General features: G+C 57.3%; 1 protein-coding gene and 1 long non-coding RNA gene across 3 annotated transcripts; both read right to left on the reverse strand.

Moving 5' to 3' along the window:
* Positions 1-2,849: 2,849 nt before the first annotated feature.
* Positions 2,850-4,904, reverse strand: LOC140708732 (uncharacterized). Of its 2 annotated transcripts, none has more exons than XR_012088946.1 (2): positions 4,753-4,904; positions 2,850-3,104 (listed from the first exon to the last, which is right to left on the reverse strand). It is a non-coding gene; the product is annotated as an uncharacterized lncRNA (long non-coding RNA). The 2 variants fall into 2 exon arrangements; XR_012088947.1 differs by having other exon boundaries at positions 4,702-4,884.
* Positions 4,905-16,867: 11,963 nt separating this feature from the next.
* NPTX1 (neuronal pentraxin 1) lies at positions 16,868-26,764 on the reverse strand. The gene is made up of 5 exons (XM_008013196.3): positions 25,991-26,764; positions 25,496-25,703; positions 23,217-23,461; positions 21,763-21,942; positions 16,868-21,066 (listed from the first exon to the last, which is right to left on the reverse strand). The coding sequence occupies exons 1-5, from the start codon at positions 26,432-26,434 to the stop codon at positions 20,845-20,847; spliced, it is 1,299 nt and encodes a 432-aa protein (XP_008011387.1). The 5' UTR covers positions 26,435-26,764; the 3' UTR covers positions 16,868-20,844.
* Positions 26,765-27,656: the final 892 nt, after the last annotated feature.

Genomic DNA, 27,656 nt, shown 5'->3' on the forward strand with positions numbered 1-27,656 from the left:
GTTTGTTTATTTATAATTCATCCTCTGCCTGCTTCCAAGAAGGCTCCCGGCACTTACTGGAAAGCTGCTTCCTGAAGCTCCGTTGTGCTCCTGGCAGGCTCGGGCTCAAAGCCCGTCAACGCTTCCCCATCGCTCGCAAAGGCAGACGACTCAGCCTGGCTTCCAGGGCCCTTCAGATCTGGCCCCCAAATGCAGTCTTTCCACCACTGCCTGATATATCTCCTGGCCCCAGAGGGACCCTCCCTTACAATGCAGATTGCTCGAGGGACCCTGGGACCCAGGATGTTTCCTCCTACCTTGGGATCAGATCCTTCCTCACCCCATGATGCCTTCTCTGGTCTCGACAGGGGGCACCTCTCTTCTGCCCATTGGCTGTCTGCTCTGTCACAGTTACCTGGTGCAGGCTGCTCCTTCCTGCCCCAGCCTGGCCTCCCTGGCCCTTGGAGGAGCTTAACCAAGTCAAACTATTGTTAAGGCTGACAGTGACAATGCCAGGGAAGGTGGAGGCTCCCCTCTGCATCCGGAGTGGCATTGAGGACAGAGGTGCCTGCAGGTGGTCCCCACGCTTGATAGGCAGGAAGCTTTGGTCAGGAGTGGGGCTGAGAGGAGCCACCCTGGTGGCTTAGTCTGGACGCCTGGCTGGGGGTTCCATGAGTGTGTCCTTGGGGGCTGGGTGGCGATGTGTGACTCCATGGGCTGGAAGGGCGGGGACACAGTGTGGTGAGAACCAGCATGTAGGCTGCAGGTGGCAGCTCTGCAGTAAGGGCTCCGAGCTCAGGGAGCTGCCCCCTGAGCAGGGAAGCCCACACCAGAACTGGTCAGGCAACCCAGGGATCTGTGAGGCATAAGAGATGGTAGTCGTGTGAAGCCTCTAAGTTTTGGGGTGATGTGTTACACAGTCAAAGCTAACTGATACAGCCGGGAACCGCCGACGGCACAGCCGGAAGTCCCACCCATCCCTGAGAGATCAGCCCCTGCCTTGGGCAGGAAGCCCAGGAGACTGTGGGAAGACCTCTGGCCTGCTGGAGGCCTCGGTTGCTGCTGCCAAGAGGAGGGGCAGGGAGGGAGCAAGGAAGGGGACACCCTGACCACTGGAGTGCTGAGGAGCGAGTTGGGGGGTGGCCAGATTAGAGGTTAGCTGCTCGAGGGGCACACCTGGGGGGCTGTTCCCAGGTGGATATTGGAGGCCAGCCAGCAGGCTCCCTTGAACCAAGCCCTGATGCCACCTTCCCAGCCCATCTGGGACCTCACCACGTCTTGCTTCTGGGAGGAGCGTCACCCTCGATCCTGGGCCTGCTGCCTCAGGTCAACTCTTCCCTGCTGTGGCTGAGGGAGCAAACCCGGGATCTGGCCTGAGGGCTTGCTTAGTCCCCCTCTCAGATTTGCACCGGCCAGGACCAGATAACTGGCTTAGCCAGGGGACCCTGGAAACATCACTTCATTTCCTTCAAGCCCTAATTCCTCCATTGAAAAATAGGGCCCTGTGCAGAGGAGTAAACACGAGAAGCCCACAGGGCATCCATGCATATCCACCCCCACTCAGGGTCTCAGCTTTCCCTTCTGTAAAATGATGCCGCCTCTTCTGCTTCTCCCTCTGCCAGTCTATATCTCCAACTTCTACAGAGCAGGCTGGATGCCTCTGCCCACCGGCAGGGCACATCACAGGCAAGGGGTGGGAGCTGTGCCCCATCCTCCACCATCTGTGGGCTCCAGATCCCACCGGCCTGGCACCATCAGTCATAGTCAATTCCCAGCTCCTCCCTCCCTCAGTCTAAGCAGCCACTGCCTGGCAGAAGGGGAGCCCTGGCATGGCAGGACCCTTGGGGGCTGCCCTCAGGAAGCCTCAGTGGCAAGGGTAGATGCCAGCTGGGCTGTGTCAGGGATCCTCTGCCACCTGGCAGGCACACTGCAGAGCGTGGCCTTTCCCTGCTGCCGACTCTCCTTGCCACTGAGTTCCGTGGGGCCACAGATGTCCTGGCCATGGGGGTCAATGCAGACCAGATGTCCATCCCTGGCCACAATGCTCCATGCCAGAAGGACAGTGTCAGAATGGCCCCTTGCTGACACAGCCCTGGAACCCCTGACTTTGGAACTGGATGAGAGGGAAGAGAGGGACCAGGTGACTCTGTCTCCTGAAGGAAGTGCCTTTGGGGGCCCAGGACTGGTCCAGGAGCATCTGGTTGCAGGGTGGCCTATGGCCTCCTCCCCACAAGGCTGGCTGGCAGATGGCTGCCCTGGCCTGCCCAAGCCACATGCCCGGCAAAGAGCTCCTCTGCCAGTGCTGGGGCCCACGAGGAAGCCGGCTGTCCGGACATTTGCATGCAATTCCAGGCAGCCCCGGATACTTGTCTGGCTTCCAGCCTGGGAAGTGGCATCGCGCCCTGGGAAAAGCACGGGCTTCCCGGCCACGAAGAGCTCAACTGAAGACCTGAATCCTGAATTTACTAGTGGTGTAATCTGGGTCAGGGGTTTTCTGAGCCTGTTTTCTCCTCTGTAAAGGAAGGCTAATTGTGTAAATGTGAGCTTGACGTCTAGAGCCACATCTAACACAGAGGAAGCGATCAACAATGGCTGGCTCCTTCCCTTCCCATCCATGGCTCACACCTTACACCTGCTGCTGTAGGCAGAAATGCCCCCCGGGGACCCCTGAGAGGACTTCCAGAGACCCCACCCTGGAAATTGATCCCACTCTTCTCCTTCTCTGTGCCTTCCACACGGCCTCTTCCCCATCATTCCCTCCCACCAGACTAAGGGGCCTTGAGGGTAATAGAAGTGTTCTTCAGCCAATTCAACACCTAGCACAGTGCTGCGGACTGCCAGCATAAATCAATGACATCTTTCAGCCCAGAGGGTTCTGAGAGTGACTGCATTTGACAGGACTTCCTGAGGCGCCCCTGGCCTCCTGAGGAATGAGCTGCTCGGGGCATCTGGCAAGCAGGCACCAGTCCATGCTGGCATCCTTCCTTCTGGAGAGTCACCCAAGGGAGCCACCGATCGCTGCTAGAACTGGAGCAGAGTCCTCAAACAACAGCCTGCACACAGACAAGACCAGGGACATTTCTTTGATCCAGCTCCTGCCTTACAGACTTCATCTTCACCCATTCCTGAGGAGGAAGAGGGAGAGGAAAAAAGACTCCTCATACACTCCCTCAGTCTACAGTGTTTACCGAGTAGCCACTGGCATCTGAGTAAGAGAGAAACTGTGCCGTCTTGGTGCTTTCAGACAATACACATCAAATTACATTATCAACGATGTTGGATGGCGCTAAGAGCTGGGGAGGGAAAGCAAGGGAGTACAGGCCACAGGCCGTCCTGGACTTCGAGTTTGATTTACATTTTGGCTTTGCCGTGGTGCAAACGCCATACACATTCAGTATACTCCGCTTACGGATGGGATTACATCCGGATAAACACACCGTAAATTGCCTTACAACGCTTTAACCTATGATGGGTTTATGGGGATGTAACTCCATATGACAGAGGCATCTGTGTAGGAAGGGGGCACGGTTTTTAGTAGGTGGTCGCTTCACTAAGTGGGAGTCACAGGATTTCAGGGGAGGAGTGTTTCAGGCCGCGGGAACAGCAGGTGCAAAGGCCCTGAGGCAGGACGGAGCAGGGAGGACCGGAGTCCACGGCGCAGAGACCAGGGAGGCCTGCAGGCACGGTGAGGACTTTGACTTAAACCCAGGGAAGTGGAACCACACTGGGGCATAACCTCCTGTACTTTCCGAGATCGCTCAGGCTCCTGTGTTGAGGAGACTCGGGAGGGGAAGGTGGAGGCGGGGAGACCCAGCTGAGAGGCTACTGCAGTCATCTCGGCGGGAAAAGACGGCTCAGAGCAGGGCGGTGGCAGAGGTGGGAGAAGAGAGGTCAGGTCTGGGGAAATTTCGAAGGCACAGCCAACGGGACATACTGCCGGGCTGGATGCGGGGTGTTAGGGGTCAGGGAGGCCGCAAAGGCTCTGCCTGAGAACTGGGGAGGGCCAGGGGCGCCATTTACGGAGCTGGGGAACAGCAGGAGCTCGTTTTGTTAGCAGGTGCGAGGCGCCGGGCATTTAAAGGCGGCCCGACGGGACCGGACGAGGCGGGAGAGGGGCCAGGGCCCCGACGGGCCGCGCTCGGATTGGTTTCCTCCCTGACCTCGGCGTCCCCGGCTACCACCTCCAGGGCTGCTTCGGGGCCGTCGCCGGGCACTCTCCCGCCAGCGGTCTCGCGCTAGCCCGGCCGGCCCGCCTAGTGCCTGGCGCCCAGAAACGCGAGGAGATGGGAAAACCCACACGGCCCAGGCCGGAAGCCTAAACTCGTCGGTCCCCGCGACGAGCACCGGCCGGAAGCCCGCGAAGCCTAACACTCGCGAGACGCCTCCCGAGTCCCGCCTCTCCGCGGCTCCGCCAATCACCGCGCTCCTGTCTGCGTTGCCGTGGCAACCCCGCCCTGCGTCCGCGTTCCCGGAGCCCGCGCGGCGGCGCCTCTGCGCTCGGGCCTGGGCCCCAGCTTTTCCTCCGCTCCCGCGCGGCGCGCCCCTGTGTTGCGGGCGCTCTGCTGCTGTCTGCAGCTCTTGGGCAGTTTGGGGGCGGTGGAAGCAGGGCCGCAGAAAGCCCAATCAGAGCCTTCTGACACCCGCCGCGGCCCGCCGCCCTGGCGGCGGAGAAGCCACGGCCGCCCACCCGGAGCTTCTGTCCCCCGCCGCCCGGCTCCTTACCGAGTTGCGCGCCGCCCCCGGCCGCCCGTTTTCCCTGGTCTCCGGCCTCACCTCGCTTCCAGCCCTGGCCTGAGGTCCTGAGGGCTCCCTGGAGGGGGCGGCTTCCCAGCACCCAGCGTTTAACAGGCCCCTTCGGCCTCCCTGCCCCCCAGGCTCAGAGCTGGGGTCTGCCGCAGGGGAAAGAAGGAGGGCGATTGGGCAGCCCAGGTTCCCTAGGCCACACCTATCAGGCAGGGGGCGGCCCGCTCCCGTCAGAGCCCGACCTCGGTGGGCAGGGAAGGGGATGGGTTGAGGAGCGGGAGAAGGGAGAAGGCCGCTAGCTGGAAACTCCCTAAGTACAGGGACACCATTCTCACCCCAGCCCCAGCGCTCGGCCTCCGCAGAGCCTGCCCAACGAAGGAAGAATGAAAATATGAACGTGACATGATGTGGGCTTGGGAGGCCGCCTTGTTCTTTGAATTCACCCAGAAACCTGACTGAAAGGAAAGTTACTGCAACTGGGGAAAAGCACAGTTGGCTGAAGAATTTGGTTTAAAAATAAATAAATAAGTTTTAAATTATATAACTAACACGTGCTTGGTGTAGAAAATTTGGAAAACATGAAAGTACTGTATAAAAATCGGATCCCACTGCCACATAGACCCACTATTAACATTTAAGAATAGTTTCTTCGAGTCTTTTTTTCTTAATGCATTTATATTGCATATACATTTTTTGTCTAACAATATATTGATGTGCCCCAGTCCCCCACAGACCCTAATGTATGAATGGGAATGGAGGCGTCTGAAATGTGACTCACAAAGAGTTCCCTTTCCTCCCTAACAGCCCATCCCTGCCTCACCCCTTCAGCACATTCCCAGCAACACGGGGACTCAGGACTCAGACAAATGTGCACTAAGCTGGCTGGTGCTGTCGTAGCCTCTAGCCCCAGAGCTCCACCTTCCCCTGCAGAGGGGGTCCCGGGAGTGTCCTCAAGTGCTCCATGCCCCATGTTCCTTTCCATAGTACCAAATTCTTCTGACCTCCTTCTAGGTCAGGAGTGAGGGGGTGAGGTGGGGGATTGGGGGAGAGTGTCCCCAGGAGGCCTGAGGGGCCTACTAGTGCAGGGGAGGAAGGGAAGTTCAAGCAAGCAGGCCCAGTGGAGGGATCCACCCTCCAGGTGCGGCCAGGTCCTGGGAGAAGGAAGGGAAGCAGTCTGGTGGAGGAGAGAGGCAGCAAGGATGGATGCCAAGCCTTTCCCTCTGCACTTCCTGGGGACCTCTGGGGAGCCCCCCCAGCACTAGTAATCAAAGGAGGAGAGGTGCCTACACACGTGTCCCACGTGTCTCACCGCAGCAGGCAGCACGAGGATGCCCACTGTCGCCCTGGCCCCCTGGAAGGCTAGCTTGTTCTCCTGGGCACAAGCCAGAAGCAGTGTGAACTGGGGTGGGTGGTGGGGGACACCCCTTCCGGTGAGCACCCCTTCTGACCCAGCTGTCAGCGATCCACAAGTCTGGCCCCTCAGCCCCCCTGCTGAGCACACAGTCACCTGACCCTTCTCCAGAATCGTGGGAATGACCTCACCGCCCCTCCAAGCAGCCTTTCATGCTGCCGCCCACATCAGACATCTGGGGAATGGATTGCACAGCCTTCACGTGTCCTGGCTCTTTGGTGCCTGCAGAGCCGGGTTGATTTTGTCTTTCCCTTCAACTCTTGTCTTAAAGGCTAGCTTGAGTGTGGTGGCTCCTCTGCCCAGAGGGAGTTAGGGTGGCTGTGGCAGTGGGCGCCTCTTCCTTTCTTGGCTGGGTGCTCAGCCTCACCAGGCTGCCTGGAGCTGCTGTCCAGCTCTCTGCAACTGCCCTCTCCTGTCAGAAGCTCCTGGAAAGCAGTTCTGGCACAGAGAGGCCATCTGCGTGTTCTCCTCCAGCCTGCCCCACCCCGAGAGCCACAGAGGATCTTCCGCAGCTGCCTTCACCTCCACCCCCAGACACAGCCTCCTGGCTACTCCCCAGAAAGTGTCTCCAAAATCACTTCCACTTCTCCTCTGCTCACAGCCACCCAGTGGCTTTCATTATCACTCAGAATAAAACCAAAGTGTCCTTCACCATCCAACCAAAGACCCCAGGAACGCGCTGCAGTGAAATCAAGCCACGTTTGTTGACTGGTTGCTGTGAGAGGGTGTTAGGAAGGACCCACAAGGCTCCTCGTGTTGGGAGAACATGGAGGGAGGAGGAGGAGTTGGGAGAGGCTCAAGGCAGCAGGGCTGACTCCACAGCTGGGTGTCTTGATAACTTTTATCTAGAAGGCAGGAAGAACAAAGCGCAGCTGAAGCTGAAATTGATCAAGCAGCAGCAGTCACTCAAATTAGCCAGGACGGGGTGGTTTGGTGATCCTTGAGGTCCAGCCGATGCTTGTGTTCTGCCTATGCTCCGACATGATCCTGTGTATCTTGCTCCATCTCGGGCACACAGTGGTCTTCTCTGGTATTGGTGTTCAATGACATAGCTTAGCCATGAAATTGCCTCCAGGCCAGTGACTAGTGATGCCAGGGCAGGTGGCTCTTCTCTTTTTCAAGACCTGGGTGTCACCTGACCTTCAGCTGCCTCTGACTCACCTGCCACTGCCCTTCTTGTCCACATTCTTCCTGACAAACTGGTTTCCTGTGTGGCTGAGCAGTTTCCTCCTTCGGACCCTTCATGGTCACCGGGTCCCTGCCTGGAGCCTCCGCCTCAGGGACCCATGTGGCTGAGTCCGGCCCTGCGGCCTTGCCACTGTCTCTCCATCCCCACACTGTCCCCTTGGTGGCTCTTACTGCCCCTTTCCTTTCCACCTTTCCACCTACTGGAACCCTAGGGTCTTCTGGTCCCTCTGCCCATCTACCACCGAATTCCCACAACAGGGAGAGTGGGTGAAATGCTGGTGCATTTTTCCTGGGGTCGTATGGTTCCCATAGGGCTCCTCAGATGTTCTTTGGTGTCAGTGGCCCCACTGTGGGCCGTTGGTTCTGCTCCAAGACCAAAGCTGGCTGCTGGTGGGTGCAGAATGCACACGAGGCTTGGACCAGACGGCCCCTAGGCCTCCCCTTTCTACCGCCAGGTGCCGAGGGGCCAGCAGCCTGGACACCCCGGAGCCCTGGAGAGCTCCGACCCTGGCCTCTGCCCCACCCGAAGTGGGTCTGGCCCCTTCTTGAAACAGGATCAGCCCTCAACTGGAGACAGACCCCACGGCCAGCCCAGTCAGCCGCCTAGTACTCCCCATTCCCCCAGCCTAAGGACGCTCCACTGTCCTGGGCTGCCGAAACAAATATCACCAACTAGTGCCTCGGAACTCATCCTCTGGCAGTTCTGGAAGGCAGAAGTCCACAGTCAAGCGGTCAGCAGGGCTGGTTCCCTCTGGAGGCTTGGAGGGAGAGTGTGTTTCACACCTCTCATTTTGCTTCTGGTGGCTGCTGGCAATCCTTGGTGTTCCTTGGTTCAGAGACATCGCTGCAACTTCTGCCTCTGTCATCCTGCGGTGTCCTTCCCAAGCGTGCGGCTGTGTCCTCTCCTCTTCTCATCAGGGCCCCAATCACTGGACTTAGGGCCCAACCCAATCCAGCCTGACCTCATCTTAACTTGATTACAGTTGCAAAGACCCTATTTCCAAATAAAGCCCTAGTCACAGGTGGGCATGGATTTGGGGTGACATATTCCACCCGTGTGGTGGAAGCCCAGGGTCAGGGAGGATCCCCATTCCCCCTGCTGGCTCCCTGTGCACTTCCAACTTCCAAGGGGGACTCAGTGGGTGGTCCAAGCGAGACACAACCTAGTTCCTTCATTCCTGTGAAGCATCGTTCTCATGGGCCGTCTGGGCAGCAGGCATTTGCTGTTGTTTGGAGTAATGGGGACTGCACTTTACAGGTGACAACCTGGGGCATCTCTTGGCAGCTGGGTGCCTCCCTGTGACCCCAGCTGTGACCTCAGCTGTCTCTCCCTGCCCTTCTTGACCCCATCACCTCTTTTCTTCCCCTAACTTCTGGTTCCATGGGCTCTCACCTCCTCTCTCCCAGGATGTCTGAGAAAACCACAGTGCCTTTCACGTTTTGTCCGAGCAGTTCAGTACTGTCTGCCCTTCACCTTCTCCTTCCAACCTGGACCCCTGAAGGCAAGGGAGAGGGTAGAGATCGCCTCTCAGATCCAGAAGATCCAAAAACACCCCTGGGGTGTAAAAGTCATGCTGATTCCCTTGGATGTGAAGCAGTCCGTTCTTATTGCAAAGAGCATTCCTGTTTTTTTCTTCTTTCTACATCTGCGCTAACATTCTGTGATTCTTAGAGAACGAAAATTCTGAAGAGCAACACCCAGAGCCAAGAATGTTCAAGCCAGAAGGGATTTCTATGAGGAACAAAACAGACAAGGCCTCTGCCTGCGGGGTGCCTATCCCGAGTGGAGAGACGGGGCTGTGCAGACCCAGAGAGCGTGGCTCGCCCTGGACGGGAAGGTCAGGTGCGACAGGACAGAATGGCCAGGAAGACTAGTTTATACTAGGGGGCGCGGGTCAGGGATGAGCAGGATTTAATGAAGCAAATGATTTCCTGGATACAACATCAAAAGCACAGGAAATAAAAGGAATATAGATCAGACCTCATCCCAATGAAAGCCTTCTTTGCATCTAAGGACACTATCAATAAAGTGAAAAGACAACCCATAGGATGTGAGAAAATACTCGCAAATTATCTACCAGATAAGGGATTAATATTCAGACTATATAAAGGGCTTCTACAAATTCATCAACTACAAACCTGATCCAAAAGGGCAAGGATGTGAATAGACATTTCTCACAAGGAGACACATGAATGGCCAACGAGCACATGAAAAATCCTCACCATCCCTCACCACCGGGGAAATGCACATCAAGACCACAGTGAGAGGCTGGGCGCGGCGGCTCACACCTGTAACCCCAGCACCCTGGGAGGCCGAGGTGGGTAGATCACGAGGTCAGGAGTTCGAGACCAACCTGGCCAGCATGGTGAAACGCCGTCTCTACTAAAAATACAAAAAAATTAGCTGGGTGCGGTGGCTCACGCCTGTAATCCCAGCACCCTGGAAGGCTGAAGTGGGTGGATCACGAGGTCAGGAGTTCGAGACAAGCCTGGCCAACATGTTTCTACTCAAAATACAAAAATTAGCCAGGTATGGTGGCAGCGCCTGTAATCGCAGCTACTCAGGAGGCTGAAGCAGGAGAATCTGAACCCGGGAGGTGGAGGTTGCAGTGAGCTGGGATCACACCACTGTACTCCAGCCTGGGTGACAGAGTAAGAATCCATCCCCAAAACAAAGAAAACAACAACAACAAACATACCACAATGAAGAACCAGTTAACACCCATTAGGACGGCTACTGTCTAAAACCAGAGAATCACAAGTGTTGGCGACGATGCAGAGAAATCGGACTTCTGTACACTGCTGCTGGGAATGGAAAACAGTTTGGCAGCTCCTCAAAAAGCTGAACATAGAATTCTCATATGATCCAGCAATTCCACTTCTGAGTATATACTTAAAAGCAAGGACGCCAACAGACACTGGCACCCATGTTCTTAGCAGCATTATTCACAAAAGCAAAAGCTGGACACGACCCAGGTGTCCCTCAGCAGAGGAATGGATAAACAACATGTGGTTTGTGTACACAGAGGAATCTTATTCCGCTGTGGGAAGGAATGAAACACTGGCGTGGTGGCTCACGCCTGTAATCCCAGCACTTTGGGAGGCTGAGGCGGGCGGATCACAAGGTCAGGAGATAGAGACCATCCTTGCTAACACGGTGAAACCCCGTCTCTACTAAAAATACAAAAAATTAGCTGGGTGTGGTGGCAGGCACATGTAGTCCCAGCTACTCGTTGAGGCAGAAGAGGGATTACGCCTGTAATCCCAGCACTTTGGGAGGCTGAGGCAGGAGAATGGCGTGAACCCAGGAGACGGAGTTTACAGTGAGCCAAGATTGCGCCACTGCACTCCAGCCTGGGCGACAGAGCGAGACTCCGTCTCAAAAACAAAAAAGAAGAAGAAGAAGAAACACCTGAGCTCATTGCAGCACGGATGGACCTTGGCAACACAATGCCGAGTGACAGAAGTCAGGCACCTGGGCAGACTGTAGGATTCCACTGCTGTGAGGCGCCCAGAGCAGGCAAACTCGTAAGGAGAGAAAGTAAAGTAGAGGTTCCCAGGGGCTGGGCTTTGGGGTGGAACGGGGACTTAGTTATTGCTTCATGGGGACAGAGCGTCTGCAGTAATGAAAAAGTTTTGGACATAGATGGTGGTGATGGTTGTACAACATTGTGAATGTCCTGAATGCCACTCAATTGTACACTTAAAAATGGTTAACATGGTAAATTTGGTGTTATTTATATTTACCACAATTTTTAAAAATTAGTACTGTATTATACCAAAAGCCGTGGAATTACACACTTTCCATAGGTGAATTGCATTGTTTGTGAATTATGTCTCATTAGAAGAGGAGCGTTTGAAAGAAAGAGGGAGGCCAGGCACAGTGGCCCACACCTATAATCCCAGCACTTTGGAAGGCTGAGGTGGGTGGATCACCTGAGGTCAAGAGTTTGAGACCAGCCTGACCAACATGGCGAAACCCCATCTCTAATCCCAGCTACTCAGGAGGCTGAGGCAAGAGAATCGCTTGAACCTGGGAGGTGGAGGTTGCAGTGAACCGAGATCACGCCACTGCACTCCAGCCTGGGCAACAGAGTAAAATTCTGTCTCAATAAACAAATAAATAAATAAATGAAAGAGGGGCAGCAGCCCCCACATGCAGCCCCCATGCACGGGCCCCCAAGAAGGGGCTTGATGCATCGGAGGTGCTGGGTGGTCCAGCAGGCTGGAGCCTAGCCACGGGGGAGCTGGGAGCAGAGGGAAGTGCGTGGAGGGGCAGCCCTGCCCCGGGTTCTGCAGCAGCCCCCGCTTTGTCTGCCTGCACTGCTCTCGGCTGGTTCTGTGCTGAGCACAGCCTCTCCTTGGAAGCCAATTTTCTGCACAGTGAAAATGTGTTTTCTGTGCCCACTTTAGCAGATGGCCCCCACCTTGGCCTGAATTGGGAAGCACAGAAATCAAGCAGGGGACAGACGGCTTCTTTGGCAATGTCTTACAGGCACACGAGCACGCAGACTCATACCCGCCCCCCACAACTTGCCTTCACGGACTCTGGGCTGCAGCCGGCCTCCAGAGACCCCTCCTTTTCGGCTGCTGGCCAGCCGCTGGACCACTGGCCCAGGCAGTTGCTTGGGATGGGCGCAAATGACTGCATGTCTACAAGACTGGGACCGGGGCACTTCCTCTCCTGCACCTGCCCTCTTGGCCAGTCCCTCCACTGTCCCTAATGGGAGAATGCTGAGGGGATCCTGGCGGGGGCTACTGACCTCCAATGTGGAGACCCCACCACAAGCACCTGTCTCAACCCCATTTACATGGTAGCTGAGAAACTTCTGGGAGACAACCTGACCTTGGCCCACCACTGGAGTCCAGACCTTAAACACACTGTGGTCAGTGGGCAGGAGTCTGGCCTGAGGTTTGAGGAAGGGCAACAGAGTTTCCAGTGGGGAAGTCACCATTGAGGAAAAGTCTGGTGAAGGCACATCCTAGGCCCACCAGACCAATGGTGTGGCAGGGCCGAGTTCCAGGGCCAGCAGGGAGGAGGGGGCTGCGCAGGGAGGGTTGGTGGCCTCCACAGAGGGATGCCATGGGTCCTCATGAGTTGGAGGCCAGCCCTTGGGCACCAGAGAGAGCCTGAAGGGACCCCAAAGGCCATCTGATCCTACCCTGTTGTTCTAATTTTTTTTTTTTTTTTTTTTTAAGACGGAGTCTAGCTCTGTTGCCCAGACTGGAGTGCAATGGTACAATCTCAGCTCATTGCAACCTCTGCCTCTCAGGTTCAAGTGATTCTCCTGCCTCAGCCTCTGGAGTAGCTGGGATTACAGGCACCCACCACCACACCTGGCTAATTTTTGTATTTTTAGTAGAGATGAGATTTCACCATGTTGGCCAGACTGGTCTCGAACTGCTGACCACAAGTGATCCGCCTGCCTTAGCTTCCCAAAGTGCTGGGATTACAGGGGTGAGCCACCGCACCTGGCCCTAACCTATTGTTCTATGCTGGGATGGGGTGGGGAAGATGGAGGCTTGGGAGGCCACTGCCCACTCCGCATGTGACCAGGTCAGTCTCAGGAATGTAAGTGTCCTTCTTAGAGGAGCTATGAGACAAAAGGATTTTCAGGTTTGTTTTCGTTTTTGAGACAGGGTCTCACTCTGTCACTCCAACACTCCTCAGCTTGCGGCTGCATCCCTCCAGCCTCTGACTCCATCATCACAGGCTGTCTCTCTTCCTCTGTGTCTCTTCTTCTTCTTTTCTTTTTATTTTTTTAAAAAAAGTTTTAGATGGAGTTTCACTCTTGTTACCCAAGATGGAGTGCAATGGTGCGATCTTGGCTCACTGCAACCTCTGCCTCCTGGGTTCAAGCAATTCTCCTGCCTCAGCCTCCCAAGTAGCTGGGATTACAGGTATGTGCCACCATACCCAGTTAATTTTTATAGTTTTAGTAGAGATGGGGTTTCACCATGTTGGCCAGGCTGGTCTCGAACTCCTGATCTCAGGTGATCTAACTGCCTTGGCCTCCCAAACTGCTGGGATTACAGGTGTGAGCCACCACACCCGGCCTCTCCTTTTCTTATAAAGACAACACATCTGCAAAGACCCTGTTTCCAAATACAGTAAAATTCACAGGCACCATGGTTAGGACTTGGAGCTGTATTTCCGGGGGACACAGTTCAAACCATAACAAACCAATGTGGGGGCACCTTTTTTTTTTTTTTTGACACAGGGACTTGCTATGTCACCTAGGTTGGAGTACAGTGGTGGGATCATGGTTCACTGTAGCCTCCACCTCCCAGGCTCAAGGGCTTCTCCCACCTCAGCCTCCCCAGTAGGTAGGACTTCAGGCACAGGCCACCACTCCCAGCTTTTTAAAACTTTTTGTAGAGATGGGGGTCTCACTATGTTGCCCAGGTTGGTCTTGGACTCCTGGATTCAAGTGATCCTCCAACCTTGGCCTCCCAAAGTGCTGGGATTATAGGCATGTGCTTCCATGCCCAGCCAATTTCCAGGTTTTAAGAGTTAAACTGTTAGAAACATTTATTTAAAAATCCGATATGACTGTAATGTGTGACCAGTAAGTGCAGAGGGAGAGTCTGTGGCATTTCCAGGGAGCACCCCAGGCCAGGCGTTTAGCATCTGGGAGAGGAAGGACATTCAGGCCGTGGGGCAGACGTCTCAGCAAGCCCAGGCCACAGGGACTCAGCTGTGCATGAGTGTGGGTGTGTGATCAGCCACCTCCTTGAGCTGAAGGAGCTTGTGTGCCAGCGAAAGGGTGCTGCTGGGGATAAGCCCACCCCCGGCTACCTCGCAGGGAATGGGCACAGGGAGAAAGCAGGCCAGGACTCCCTCAACTGGGATGCCTCTGCTCCAGGAGCCCACAGCTGGGCTCAAGGCCATACACATGTCCGGCTTCCTGGAGCACCAAAAACAGGAAGAGGGCAGCTGGGGGACCTGGAGCCAGAGGCCCTTTCCCAGGATAAATGCAGGGGCTTCCAGAGGCCTTGCATTTGCAGAGGGCCACTTCAAGCCACATCCCCAGACCTTCCAGGGCTTGGTCCAGCTTCCCCTGCTGCTGCTTAGGGGGCTTGGGTGGGGGATTTGACAAGTCCTGGAGCAGCTCAGTGGGTGGGGAGGGAGAGATCCGAGGACAGGTGCCCTGCAGTCCCACATGGGGGTGGGGGATGCAGCCTTCAGGAGCTGAGAAGGGGACCCCCAGACATCCTGAGCTTCCTGGTGTGGATGACATGGGGGGCACTGGGATCCGGGGGCTGCAGCTGGGGTGCCCCATGGTCCAACCTGAAGGCAACATTTCCCAGCTCCCCTTGGGTCTTTGGCGTCCCAGGAGGGACTGATGCATGGGGAAGGGCCGTGGGCAGTGAGGGGAGGTGTCCGGCCTTCAGGAGACAAAGCTGGAGGAGGGTATCCTGGTATGGCACAAAGTAGGGGGTCTGCCCCCAATTGTACCTGCTCATACCAGGCTTTGTGCATACAGCTCCTCATCCCATCTTCACAGCCCTGAGAGAGAGTACTACCAGCCCCACAGTACAGCTCAGGACCCTGCGGTTTAGCCAGGCAGGTGAGAGCACTGAGCTGGGCGTCAGGAATCCCAGGTTCTGATTCCTGGATGTTAAGCTGCGCAACTCTGAACGAGCCACACAGTCCCTCTGGGCCTCAGTCCCCTCATCTGAACAGTGGGGGAGCTGGACTAGACGACCGTCAAGGTTCTTCAAAGCCCAGACCCTCAAGGCCCTGACATCTTACAGGTCTTGGACATACCATCTCCCTCTCCACAGGGACAGAGACAGAAGTACCTGCCATGCAGGTACCGCCCCTGGCCCAGTGCACTTTGAGGAGGCTGCTGTGTGGGGCAGAACTGGTGAAGACTCAGGGATCCTCGTCTTCCTGTGTCAGGACAGATGGGCAGGAGCTGTAGCTCAATGCAAGGAACCAAGCACGAAATGTCAGAAAAAGAAGAGATAGGAGCGCAAAAGAAAACTTGTCAATAGTCAGAGCTGTCTGAAAATAGGACAGACTACCTCTCTGGGGTAATGAGCTCCACATCACCAGAAGTGTGCAAGCCGAGAACAGTTTCAGGCACCCGAGAGGCTGCTGAAGTTAATGACTTCCAAGACACCCTCTGGCTTTGACCTCTTGCGCCCATGTCCCACTGCCCAGACTCCCACCTCACTCCACCGAGCTGCAAGGCCCGTGGCTTCCTTCCAAGCAGCTGTTCTTAGCTCCACAGCCCCTGAAGGCATTCATGGATGAGCCAAAATCAGGTGTGAGAAGTGCAGAAAGTACTTCGCATCTAATGATAGTTAAAGAACCTAAGTGTTTGAATGCACTCTCACATAGAAGTTAGAAATGTATGCGTGACGTTATCACAGACATAACTCTGCACTTTCTTGAGTGGGAGGTATGAGGTGGTGTGTCCATTGGGGCCGCTGGAATCGGCATAATCCTGGGCCCAACCATGAGCGTGCACCCTGGGGTGAACACCACCCAGTGAGAATGGCTCTGGGAACACAGGCCAGGGGCCTCCCGCCTGGCAGGGCCTCTCTCTCCTGACCAAGGCTCTTCCTGCAGGGATACAGGGGCTTCCCTGCCTGCTTTGCTGAGGCCAAACCTTCTCCCTCCACAGGTGACAGGTGGCTCGCTCACACCCACCAAACCCCCACTCCTGACTCCTGGCCAGGGAACACCAGAGCACTGGGCAGGGAATCCCCAGGCGATGCCAATAGGAAGCCAGAGTGACCAGTCCCTTCTGCCAACCCTGTGTGTGTGTGTGTGTGTGTGTGTGTGTGTGTGTGCATTGTGTGTGTGAGGTGGGGGGCACCAACCAAACCACTGGGCAGGTGATTTTGGCTCCATGTCCCCTGACTTCAGGTTGTAAGTGTGTTAGAATCACTCACCCCAGGGCACTTGGGTCCTGGTCACTCTGTCCCTTGGAGGCAACAGCTCGCAAGCTCTAAACACATCCAGAGTCAAGCCAGGTCCACAAGGGGGACAGGGAGGTAAGCTCAGCCCGAGGCCCAGCGTTCCCGAGGCCATCTATCCCTTTGTAGGGACACTCTCAGACACTCTCACACAAGTGCAGGGAAGGTTCCTGGGACTCTCGAAGCGGGAAGGCAACCAGACGTGGCTAAGTACCTGCTAGCAGGCTGGGGCAGAGGACTGCCAGAGTTGCCTCGGCACAAGCTTGGGCCACCTCGAACCCGGACCCTGCTATGGACCGCGAGTCCACCCAGGAGAAGACAAGGAATGGGGAGTGACCCTATATCCCAGGCCGAGCAGCCTCACTGAGTTGGGGAATCACTGAGCCATTCTCTGCCTCTGTGTCAGCTGCCCCTGTGAAATGGAGACCCCTCCATGCAACATCCAGCGTCACCAGATGGTGTGGGGTTGTTAAAGGGCACAGGGCAATGCACAAGCGAGGCACACACCCCCTGCGGGTGAGGGTCACCTGCACCTGGCTGGGGAAGAGGGGTGGCTGCAGGGGGAGGTGGCATTGGCAAGCCTTGGAAAAGAAGAGACGTTCTAAGGAGACCACAGTCTTTCTCCACTCTTTACTGTGTAAAAATAAACTCAACAATTCATGTCATTTCAGCAAGAAAAATGAAAAAAAAAAAAAAAAAAAAGCAAGAATACCAGTAGAAATAGTGCATTTCCAGAATTGCTGATGGGAGGTGGCAGGTCCCATGGTTTTGACCCATTTAATACCCAAAAGGCTGCAGATCATATGAAAAATGTACAGCTTTGGTTAGCAAATAATGAAAAAGTAAGATACATCGATTCTCTTTCATATTATACAGTATATACATTATAACAATATCAACTCTAGGGGGTTTGCTTTTTTTTTTTTCTTTTTTTGGCAAATAAGACAAAATTGGGACTCTAAGTATTGGGCTTTTTTTTTTTTTCTCTTCAATGACTTGTTCCCTTTCAACAAATTGCGCTTAAGTCCACTGTGTACAGAAGTAATACATTTCCCATCGTTAGTTGAACACATTTACACACTGTGTTTAAGAGATGAAACCATGACTTCGTCAAGCCACGTTTGGTTGCCATAAGATTCCAAAGGATTCTATTCTCTTAATGTGAACCACATGTAACCCAAGCTTCTTCTATCAAGGTTGGAACTGATATTCAAATCCTCGGCTCATTCCACTTAGTAAGTCAGCTCCAAGACACGGGTTCACCATAAATGGCCAGTTTTACCTCCTGGTCCTCAACATGCTTTTGAGAACAGGTGGCCCCTCTTTGGAGCTCACTGGAATGACTGAACCTCATGCCAGCCTCTCCTCACCCCCTCACTGCCCACAAGACACCCCCTTGGTCTCAGGTCCCAGGGCTGGTGACAAAGTGATCTTTGCAGTCTTAGAAAATAAACTGGGAATCTACAAAAGGAAAAGAAAGCATACAAAATGTATCTCTTTCTTCCAAAATACATGCTTTCAGTTCTACATTTTGGTGGAGCCTGAAAGTATTTTCAAGGGAGAAATAGGTTGAGTTAATTTATAGGTTTGTCCTTTTCTTTCATAAAAATACTCTTGTTTGGTAATAAACTTTTTCTTCTACAGTAAGAGAAATAATACTGTGTTATCAAAAGCAAGAAGGCTTACGACTCAAGTGGGATCTAAGCCCCTGAGGGCCCGGAGAGCTTCTATCAACAGCTCTCCCACCCCAGACACCCAGGGAGCTGTCGGACACCAGCTCGGCAAAAGCAAACACTGCCTCAACAGTGCTTTTTATCTTCTTGTTTTATAAAATGGCTTACCTGAGAGAGGCATGTATTATTCAGTGCAAGAGGGAACATCAATCAGATTAAGGAGTAGATGGGAACTACGTGGATTAGATTTGCGGCTGTGTCATCGACCTTTCTCGGGGCCAGCAAAGTGCCAAGTGTCAACACAGTGAGGGAGTCGAGGGGCTTGGCTCAGACCCTAGCAAGGGGCGGGAGGGAGCTAAAGGTCAGCTTCGGCCCTGGCACCATGGGTGGGTCAGAGGAGGGGCGAGGAAGGTGAGCAGGCCAGGAGGCTGCAGGGGTGGAGGCGTAAGCACTGGGGTGTGCTCTGCCCCTCGCTAGTCAGGGCAGAGGATGGCTCGTGGTCCTGAACGGACAGCTCCCACCTGGCCCACGGGGGCAGAAGGTGGTCTGCGGTCCAGTAGATCGGCAGGGGCGGGGCTGGTGGGAGGTGCTGGCAGGGGAGCACCCCGCACAGCCCGCACTGAGTGTTGCCTGCACAAGGGCTCCGAGATGGCTGGAGTGAGGGTGGGGCTAGATCTGGTCTAGAGAGGCGACTCCAAGCTCTCTCGCTGGCTCCCAGCTATGGGAATCCTTTAGGCTTGTTCTCAACCTACACGTTAAAAATGCTTCTTGGTGTGTTTGGGGAGGGGGAGAGGGAAACTGAGCTCTCTCTTGACCTCCTCCAACACCCTTGGCTTGCTTACCCAGCCATTTTCAGTAGTACACGGGTGGTCACAGAACACTGGGCGGCACTCGGCACACAACACAGAACCAGGGCAGTCCATGCAGGTGCGGGAACACACGTCGGACCCAGGGAGCAAGGAACACGCCACCCCGAGGAACATGCAAACAGAGAAGATCCCTGCAGATCCAAGGATGCCACAACCCGACAGGCGCTGATGAAGCACGATTATCTAAGAAAAAGCTACTGTTGAACAACAACGCGCAGCGCGGCGCCTGATCTGCACCCCCTCCGCGGGAGTGATGCATTGCAGAACGGCGGCCGGGTACCGTGCAGACACCCACGAGAACACTGACACAGAGACACTGACAGACACAAACAGATGCACTAGGTTCTTGACACAACGTGGACCTGTGTTTAAGGGGACAGGTGGCCCTAGAAGGAACAGAAGACAGAAACACCTGCTCCTCCTGCAGAAATGTCTGCAGCTGCAGCTGAGCCAGGCAGTGCAGTAGAATTTCTAGAAAGACTTGTCAGCCTCTTGCTGATGAGACTCCTGGAGACAGAGTCGGGGTGCCCTCGGGGCGTGCGACCACCAAATGGTGCAAAGCAGGAAGCTCCCCCTACCCTGGGCAGGGTCTCCCGAGCCTGCTCTCTTTCTCACTCAGTGCACACACACACAAACACACACACACACACACACACACACATACTTCTCTCCCCTCCTTGGAAGGACTAGAAGGAAATGTCCATGTTGCTTTTCACGGGGAACAAAAAAAGGCAAAGGTTCTGGACACTGGTCAGGTGTCAGTGTCACCGGCCAGTGGCAGCTTGCAGGTTGCTGTAGGCCGTGAGCCCCGTGAGATGGAGGAGTGGGTTTCAGGCCCCCACCCTGGCCAGGCCTGGCTCCACGTGTGAGGTCTCCGGAGTACCCTTGGAGGGGTCTGAACCAGCTCACCTGGCACCTGGTGTGCTGGAAGGGATATGGCTGTCAAAAGTCCCCGAAGAGGACCTTCCCACCAATGGGCTGGGTTGAAGTCCCAGTGGTCCCATGTGGCCAGGTCTTCAGCGAAACACAGCTTCTTTCCTTAAAAGGTCTCCTTTGGTCTGCACTGCCGGAGGCCAAAGGAGAGGGGCCCTGGGGCCTGGCTTCCTGGGCTGTGGGTGGGACGCTCCTCTCTCAGGGCTGTCCGGGCTGAAGTAGCACAGCTCCAGAGGCGAGAAAGAAGGGGCAGACCCCAACCTTGCAGGATCTGAGCAGGTGGGAAGGCCGAGGGCAAGGCCTTCCTGGGGCAGAGCAGACTGAGCTGGGCACTCAGGCCGGCCTCCCAGGCCCTGTGCTGCTCTCAGATGCAAACAGCAGGGATGGATGCTGCCTGGCTCTGGGGTAAGGGCCAGTGTCCTCAGCCATCCCCTCTCCTCCACAGGAGAGCACAGGGTACATCCCAGGACAGCCCGCCTTCACCCTTCAGAGACAATTCACTTCCATTACAAAGTAAAAGTTCTCTGTAGAGAGACCCCGCCCCTGGCCTTTGACAACCCACTAAAAGGCATTTATTACATCAATATAAAGATATGTCGCTCTGAAAAAGGTTTGCAAACGAAGACAAATGCGTGTACTGAGGTTGCAGCAACCCCAAGGCACGCACGCAGCTAACAAAGTTGGCAAATACGAGTTTTCATCATGAGATTTTTCCAAAGACAAAAGAAAGAAGGAAATGAAGTACGTCCTCTAAGAAAAGGCCTCCCCCAGCCACGCACACGCACACATGTAGACACACACATGTAGACACGCACACACAGATGCTCTCACCTACTTCTGCCTCGTTCAAAACGTCGCAGCGCCCACTTTAGCTGTGAACGGGGCCCGCCTGAGAGAGTCCAGGCTCCTACAGAGAAGTGGGGCTTCCTCAGGGACAGATGGGAGCAGGGGCTGCTTCGTGTGCATGAGGACAAAACCAGGCTGTGTGCGTGTGCATGTGCAGGGGCGACGGCCTCGGTTCATTCCTAGGGAAAAGGGAGAGAAGAGACGCACGAAACAGATCATCGCCGCACAAGCAGGGGGTGAGGGCGGGCGGGCTCAGCCTGGCCTGCCGCGCTCAGTTGATCTGGCGACAGGCCTCGAAGGTCCACTTGGTGGCTCCACCGTAGATCTCAATGTGGGACTCGGCCCAGGCGATGACATTGCCGGACAGTGCCTTGGTGCTGCAGGTGGCCAGGTTGTAGACCTCCCCGGGGGTCAGCTTGCGGTCCCAGATGTTGAAGTGGGCCAGCTCACCCACAAATGCCTGGGTGGCATCAAACCCACCACCCAGAGTGTCCTTTGGAGAAAAACAGAGGATGAGGGTGGAGAGGTCGCCAGGTGATCTGAGGGCCCATCCCGAGGCCAGGGTTCTAAGCGCCTCTGTGCCTGCCCCATCACGGACTCTCACGGCCACTCCTGGGTGCCGTTTCGTCTCCCTGTCCCCGACTCTCCAGCCCTACATCCGTCCCTCCCCTGAGAGGACCCAAGAAAAGGGATAGCACTGACCACCTCTGCCCTGGAGCTTCTCCTGGGGGGACGGACTCTGCCCCTCCTGCAGCTGGTCCCTCAGCCACGGACCACTATAGCAGCAGGGCCTGGGGGCCTCTGCCCAGACATCACTCCATGCCATCTAAAGCTGCCCAACAGGGATAGACATCCCAGATTCTCCATCCCTTCGTCTCCCTCCTAGATGCCCAACGGGAGACAAACCACTTCACGGGAACTAAATTATTCATCACTAAAAGCAGAATTGGCCTTCCCATGCCAAAGAAAGTGTTGCTGCAGCTATGAGGGCGTTGAAACCAAAGCTCACTCCCGCAGGAAGTTCAAGCGCGAGTCTACCCAGGGCACAGGCCTTGCCCGGCCTGCTCCCCGGGCTGCTTCTCAGGGGAACCACTTCTCCGGCCACCTCCCTCCCTCCTTGCTCCTCTTCCCCTTCCCAGTCTCTGGTTCCGGAGCTCTCTCCCCTTCCCCACCACATCCAGCACAGTACCTGCTCCTGGCCCAGCACCAGCACACCCTGGGGCTTGATGGGGTGATAGGGTGCCAAGTTCTCGCCACTGCCACCCTGCGTGCCGTCCTGGTAGGCCTCCCAGACCCCGTCCCGGGTGGTCCAGGTGATGCAGATGTGGTGCCACTTGCCATCATTGATGACAAAAGGCAGCTTGGCCACCTGGGAAGGAGAATGACAGATGCCGGCTGGTGGGTACAGGGGTACAGCCCAGAATCCGTAATCTTCACTGCCTCAGTTGTTCCTATCTCTACTTGCAAAGTAAATATCAAGAACTATTACTGAATTCTCACAGCACCTACTGCCCCAGACTTCAGCATCTGTCAGCCCCGCCTGGGAGTGGGGTACGGAATCACACAGGAAATGTAATGCTCTACCAAGGGAACCCCCAAGGGCCATGTGGGTGCACAGTCTTCACTACTACTCACCCTCCTCCCTCTTTGCTAGTCTACACAACAAGCCGTTGGAGGGAGAGCCGTCCCTGGTGTCTGAGTTCACTGCTGCCTCTCAGGCCTCCGTGAGACACCTGTGCAGCCTGCTTGCTGGCCTCTCCTCTCTCTTCCAATATCCCATCTCTAGCTGTTACACCCTCTCGCTCTACAACATGGCAAGCCTTTGCTGAGGATCTGAGAGATGTCATGGAGTACGATGCCTTTTAAAGCTCAGACCAGCCTCCGACCTGGAATTTCACTCTCCTGCTGCCATTCCAGGGGGGAAGGATGACAGTCCAGCAGCGACGAAAGAAACTTCACACCCTTTTTGCTCGGGGAAAGGCGGCCCAGAACGGCACAGCCCTTTGTGGGGAAGAGCAACAGGAACAAGGACGTGGAATCCACTTCCCAGCCCTGGTTTTAGCCACTGACTACCACTGCTGGCCTGCAGTTGAGGAAGTTTGAAAGCCGGCAGCTAATTTCATAGCTAACAGGGGAGGATGGAGAAGGTTCACTAGAGGGAAAGGCCGCCCGTGCTGTCCTCTTCCAAGGGGTCACACAGACCTGTCCTCCTCCCAAGAGTTAGGGGGCTGAGTGGGATAGACTTGGACTCAGGAAAAATCTCTAAGGTCCCCTCATCAGCCTAGAGCATCCCTGGGCCCCTGCTATGAAGCGGCAAAGCCAGTTCCAAGACCAGCTGGTGGAGGAGTCCAGACCATATCATCAGGCAGGGCCAGGCCCCATGGCTCGTTCTCTGCCTTCTCCCATACCCACCCCAGAAGGCAACTGGGAAGGTCCAGCTCTCCCTGCTCTCCCAGTACAGGTGAGGGTGCTCCTTCCACTTCTCTTGGTCTGCACCCTTCCCCTCCCTCAGTCCCAGCTGGCAAACACCTTCCTTGGGGTCCCATCAACATCTGAGGCCACCATAGCCCCGTCCTAGCATGCGACATGAGCTGGGGCCCTGGGGCCTCGCCCTGTCGTCCTGTGAGCCCGGGGGTGCTCTACCTTGTCATTGATGAGGATCTCCATGGGGTTGTTGCCCCACTCAATGAGGACCAGCTCGTTGGCCTGGCCGGGCACAGCATAGGAGAAGGGCGTGCCCACCCCTGGCGCGGCGCTGGACTTGAGCCACATGCAGACAGTGAAGGCATACATCTCTGGCAGGCTCTTCTTCACCTTGGCATACATATAGTTGGTCCGCAGCGGGAACGTGAGCTGGAACTTGTCTCCAGGGCGGTTGTCTTTCTGACCTGCGGAGGACACAGTCCTGACATCTGCACCTGCGTGAAGTGCTTATCAGTGTCTGAGTTGAGTTCGGTCCCCACCAAGCTCTGTGATGCGGCCACGGCAGGCTCCGGTCTCCATTCTGGAGACGCAGAGCGGGTGGCTTCCCAGGTCAAGTACTTTGCCCCAAGGCACAGGGCCATCCGTAAAGAGCTGACCCAAGCTCTCCGCACTCCGGGTCTGGCTGGCTGTCACTCCCACATGCTGGCATCCCTGCGGAGGTGGGGGTGGGGTGCAGTGCCTGGTGGGCTGCCGCATCTACACTGGGCTGCGTGGTGGGCGTGAGAAGGGAATGGGGACAGCCGCCAAGCGAGGGCATACCCAGGCAACCCAAGAAGCAGGGGTGGCTGCAGAGGAGGAATGAGGCTAGCTACCCTGAGAGTAACCGACCTGATTCCAGGACGGGGTGGGGCACAGAGCCCCTCCTCGCTCGATCCGGGCTCTGCTCCTGCCTCCCCACCCAGCAGCCAGGCCCTGATGCCCACACACTTCCCTCCAGGCCAGACGTGCATCTGACCCACCAATGCCTCTTGGGTGTAAGGCTGGGTAGCTCCCAACCTCCAAGGCCCTTCCAGGGACTCTGCCTGGAACCCTGCTGAGAGGGCAGGGCAGCAAGGAGCTGGGAGCACTCCGGGAGCCAGGGCTCCCCAAGGTGACTGCTGAGGATGCCGCCACACTCTCAGGTGAGCGAGCATCCTCATAGCTCAGGTTCCAGGCCTGGTGGCCTCCCCTTCCACAAGGCCCACCTTCCCCCTTCCCTGCCGGCCACTTCTCCAGTGAGCGCCAGCCCCCACACCCCATCCATATACTGTGGCACCCTGGGTATGGTGTGACTGACTCCAGGTAAAACATTCCTGGCCAGCAATGGGCACCAGTACCAGGCCCAGAGCCCAGGAACGCACACCCCCTGGCCAACCCCTGGGTGAGCAGCCGTGGTCCTCCCAGGAAGCCCAGAAAGAAACCAGTTCCCCAGGCCAAAAATGATTTCTAGAAGGCATCCTACCTGGCCAGCAACCACCCCCTCCTCTAAACCAACTGGTAGGGAGCAGAGCAGGGCAGGCCCCTCAGTGCAGCACCCCCGCGGCTCCCCCCACCCATTGAGGTCTGCAATGGGGGATGGGGAGGGACCCAACCCCTGGCCTTTCTCCAGTGTGTTTTTCATTCCCCAATCTCCCCTCCTTCCCTCTCCCTCCCTCCTGAGGTCCTTCCTTCTTCCGATCTGTTTTTCAGTTACATAACAAGCCTTAAGATGGCACTGTTTAAATCTGTCCGGCACATTTTGCGGTCTGAGCAGGGTCACATGGCCCTGCTCCGCACCAGGCACCCCCCCCCCCTTTTACAACCTTGTTTGAGGAGCCCCGTGTGACAGGCCGACTGGCCTGAGTTGGTGACTGAGAAACCTCAGGGGTTTGAAAGATGCCAGGGCTTGGGTGACTCAGAAGAGAAAACCTCAGGGTAAGGGTTCAGGGCAGAAGTGGGGAGGAGCTGGAGACCCTGAGAGGACACCAGGGGCACGGTAGCTGGGAAGAAACCTGCTTAGCCTCAGCGGCCAGGGGACCCAGAGCACCCAGCCCCAGCCTGCACCCTGCTGTCCGCTGAGGCTGGGGACCAGTGACAGAGAGGCTTTCTTAAGCAGGGAGGGTTTGGGCCAGCAACAGCCACTGTGCAAAGTTACTGAGGATTACACAAATCAGACTTGAAAAATCCAGCGAGTGTGTGAGTGTGTCTGGATGGGGGAGGGGGCACTAAGCAATCCCTTCCTCTGCTCCCTTTTCCTAGAGACAGCCCCAGCCCAGGGTACCCAGCCCTGCTAGAAACACCGACGAGAAGCCCAGAACCTGGGAAGGGGTGCGGTGGATGAGAAAGGGCTGCAGGGGTCGGGGTTAGGGGGGCGGCTTGGGGCTTGCACAGTGCAGAGCTGGGCTGTTAGGGATCAGGACAGAGGCAGGGTCGGGCAAGCAGGCGGGGGCAGGCAGCACGGCTCCCCCTGGCCCCAGTACCTTTTTCGAGCTCGCTGATCCTCTGGTGCAGGGAGGTCAGGGCGGTCTCGATCTTGACCCTCTCCTCGGTGTCGTTCCTGGGGCCCCCCTTGCCCTCCTCCAGGGTGTTCACCCGGGACAGCACCTGCCTCTCCAGCTCATCGATCTTGCTCTGCAGCAGATCCTTGAGGCTGTTGGTCTGGCTGGAGGAATTGAGGCGGCTGTACTGCTGCGGGGTGCAAGGGCGGGGGAAACCACACCGTTAGGCGAGGCGCGGGGACCGTGCTGGAAGGCCCGCGGCGCGGTCCCCTCAGGGCGACTGCGGGGGCGGCCTGGCAGGGAGCTGGGGCGAGTGGCCGCCGCGGGGCCTCGCAGGTGCGGGGAGGCACCGGCCGGGCACCCGCGCGCTACAGAGGCGGGGGTGGGGGATGCCTGGCCGGGTAGGGAACGAGGTAGGGGAGGGCAGAGGGGCGAGCGAGCCGGAGGGGGAACCGGAGCCGGAGGGCGCGCGCGGACCTCGAGGTTCTCCAGGCGGGTTTTGAGCGATTGCAAAGTTTGCCCGAGTTGGCTGAGCGTCTCGGCGGCCGGTGTCCGGGACAGGTCGCCCATGGTGTTCTTGCCCGAGCCGGGCTGCTTGCGGCCGCCGCCCGCCCGGGCCTCGCCGGCTCCGGGGTCCAGCGTGCTCTGGCTCTCGCAGCGGCCCAGCTTGGCGGTCAGCTCGCGGATGGTCTCCTTCTGGCTCAGGATGGTCTCCTTCTGCTGCAGCACGGTCTCGCGGAGCTGCAGCACGCTGCTCCGGAGCTCCTCGGCGCCGCCGGCGGCCACGGACGCGGCGCACATGTCGGCGTCCACAGGCACCGAGGTGCAGATGAAGCGCGTCGGCCCGAAATCCTGGGCCCCGGCGCCCAGGAGGCAGAGGGCGAGCAGCGCACAGGTGCGCGCGGCGCGGCCGGCCAGCATGGCTGCGGGCACCCGGCGCTCCGGGCCCGGCTCGGCTCGGCTGGGGCTCGGCTCCGACTGGGACCCGGCTCGGGCTGTGGCTCCGCGAGCGGACCGCGCTCTGGGCGCCGCGCTCTTCGGCCGCGCGGTCCACACCGCCGCGCTGTCAGGCCCCCACTGCCGCCTGCGCTGCGGAGCCCGCGCCTTTTATGCCGCCGCGGGAGGGGCCTCGCGCCGCCGACGTCAGCGGGGGAGGAATCCCGCTTTAATTGTCTGCGGCCCGGGCCCGCGGCGCGGCGGGGGTCTTACGAGCGCGCCCCCGGGGCTGCCTCCGCTCGCGTCCCCTCGCCCTTCTGGGCACTGCCGCAGCCCCCTCCTCCCCCGCCCCCGTCTGGGCCGGCGCCGCTGCCCCGAAGGCTCCGAGAGCTCAGGGGGAAGGAGGTCGGGCTCCGGCTCGGACTCTAGGATGGACCACCTGCGTGGTGTCCCCGAACCTTCGACGGGGCTCCAGGCGGGCGGGAAACCACCGCGGGTCCGGGAGACAGAATTCGGTTCGGCCCTCCTGGCTGCTCTGAACACCCTCGGGCCGGGGGCGTTTGGAGCCGGGCTGGGTGCGCAAGGACCCAGATCAACACCCGAGTGCCCGGTGGTCAGAGGCCCGGAGTGGGGCCTCGCGGCGCCACTAAGTCCAGAGCGGGGGTCACCGGGCCGCTGCGCGTTTCTTAGATGTCCGTGTGCTGTTGAGAAGCCGCCGGGCAGCCTGGGTCCAGGGACTTCCCACAGCTCGGGGCCCCCGGCGCCTCCCCTCCCCCAGCTCCTGCGCTCTGTGGACCTGGCCCCGTCCCCAGGGTCTCTCAGCCCCCACTCCGTGCGGGAGGGGCGCTGGGGACTTCTCGGAGGCCGTCCTAGCGGATCGAGCCTTTCCTGTCCGCGGAGCCGGCCGATCGCGGGCAGGTGGCGTCGCCGGAGCTGGACGTTCGTAGCGGCCTCGGGAAGGCGCGGAGCCAGCGGCGCTTCGGAAAGCGGCCCCGCGGGAGCAGCCGCCCGCGTCCCCAGCAGCTTCCCCTTGCCAGACGCCGCGCGCTCCCAGTATCCCCGGGTGTCCACCTGTGCGTGGGGGGCTGTTTCCCTTCCGTCCAGCCGCGCCCACTTCTCAGGCCCGAAGGCCAGTAGGAAGGGTCCCAGAGGTGGCTGGAGGAGTTCACCTGAGAAGCTCCGCGCTCGCTCAGACACCCCACCCGGC

This window comes from Chlorocebus sabaeus, chromosome 16, assembly GCF_047675955.1.
Source record: "Chlorocebus sabaeus isolate Y175 chromosome 16, mChlSab1.0.hap1, whole genome shotgun sequence".
Classification (NCBI taxonomy): domain Eukaryota; kingdom Metazoa; phylum Chordata; class Mammalia; order Primates; family Cercopithecidae; genus Chlorocebus; species Chlorocebus sabaeus.

What these genes read in the sequence shown, in the direction of transcription:
- NPTX1 (XM_008013196.3), bottom strand. Translation starts at nt 26,434, where the DNA reads ATGCTGGCCGGCCGCGCCGCGCGCACCTGTGCGCTGCTCGCCCTCTGC. An exon ending in CCCGCCTGGAGAACCTCGAG is followed by an intron (nt 25,704 to 25,990) that starts GTCCGCGCGCGC and finishes TGCACCCCGCAG; the next exon opens with CAGTACAGCCGCCTCAATTC. An exon ending in GATCAGCGAGCTCGAAAAAG is followed by an intron (nt 23,462 to 25,495) that starts GTACTGGGGCCA and finishes TGTCCTCCGCAG; the next exon opens with GTCAGAAAGACAACCGCCCT.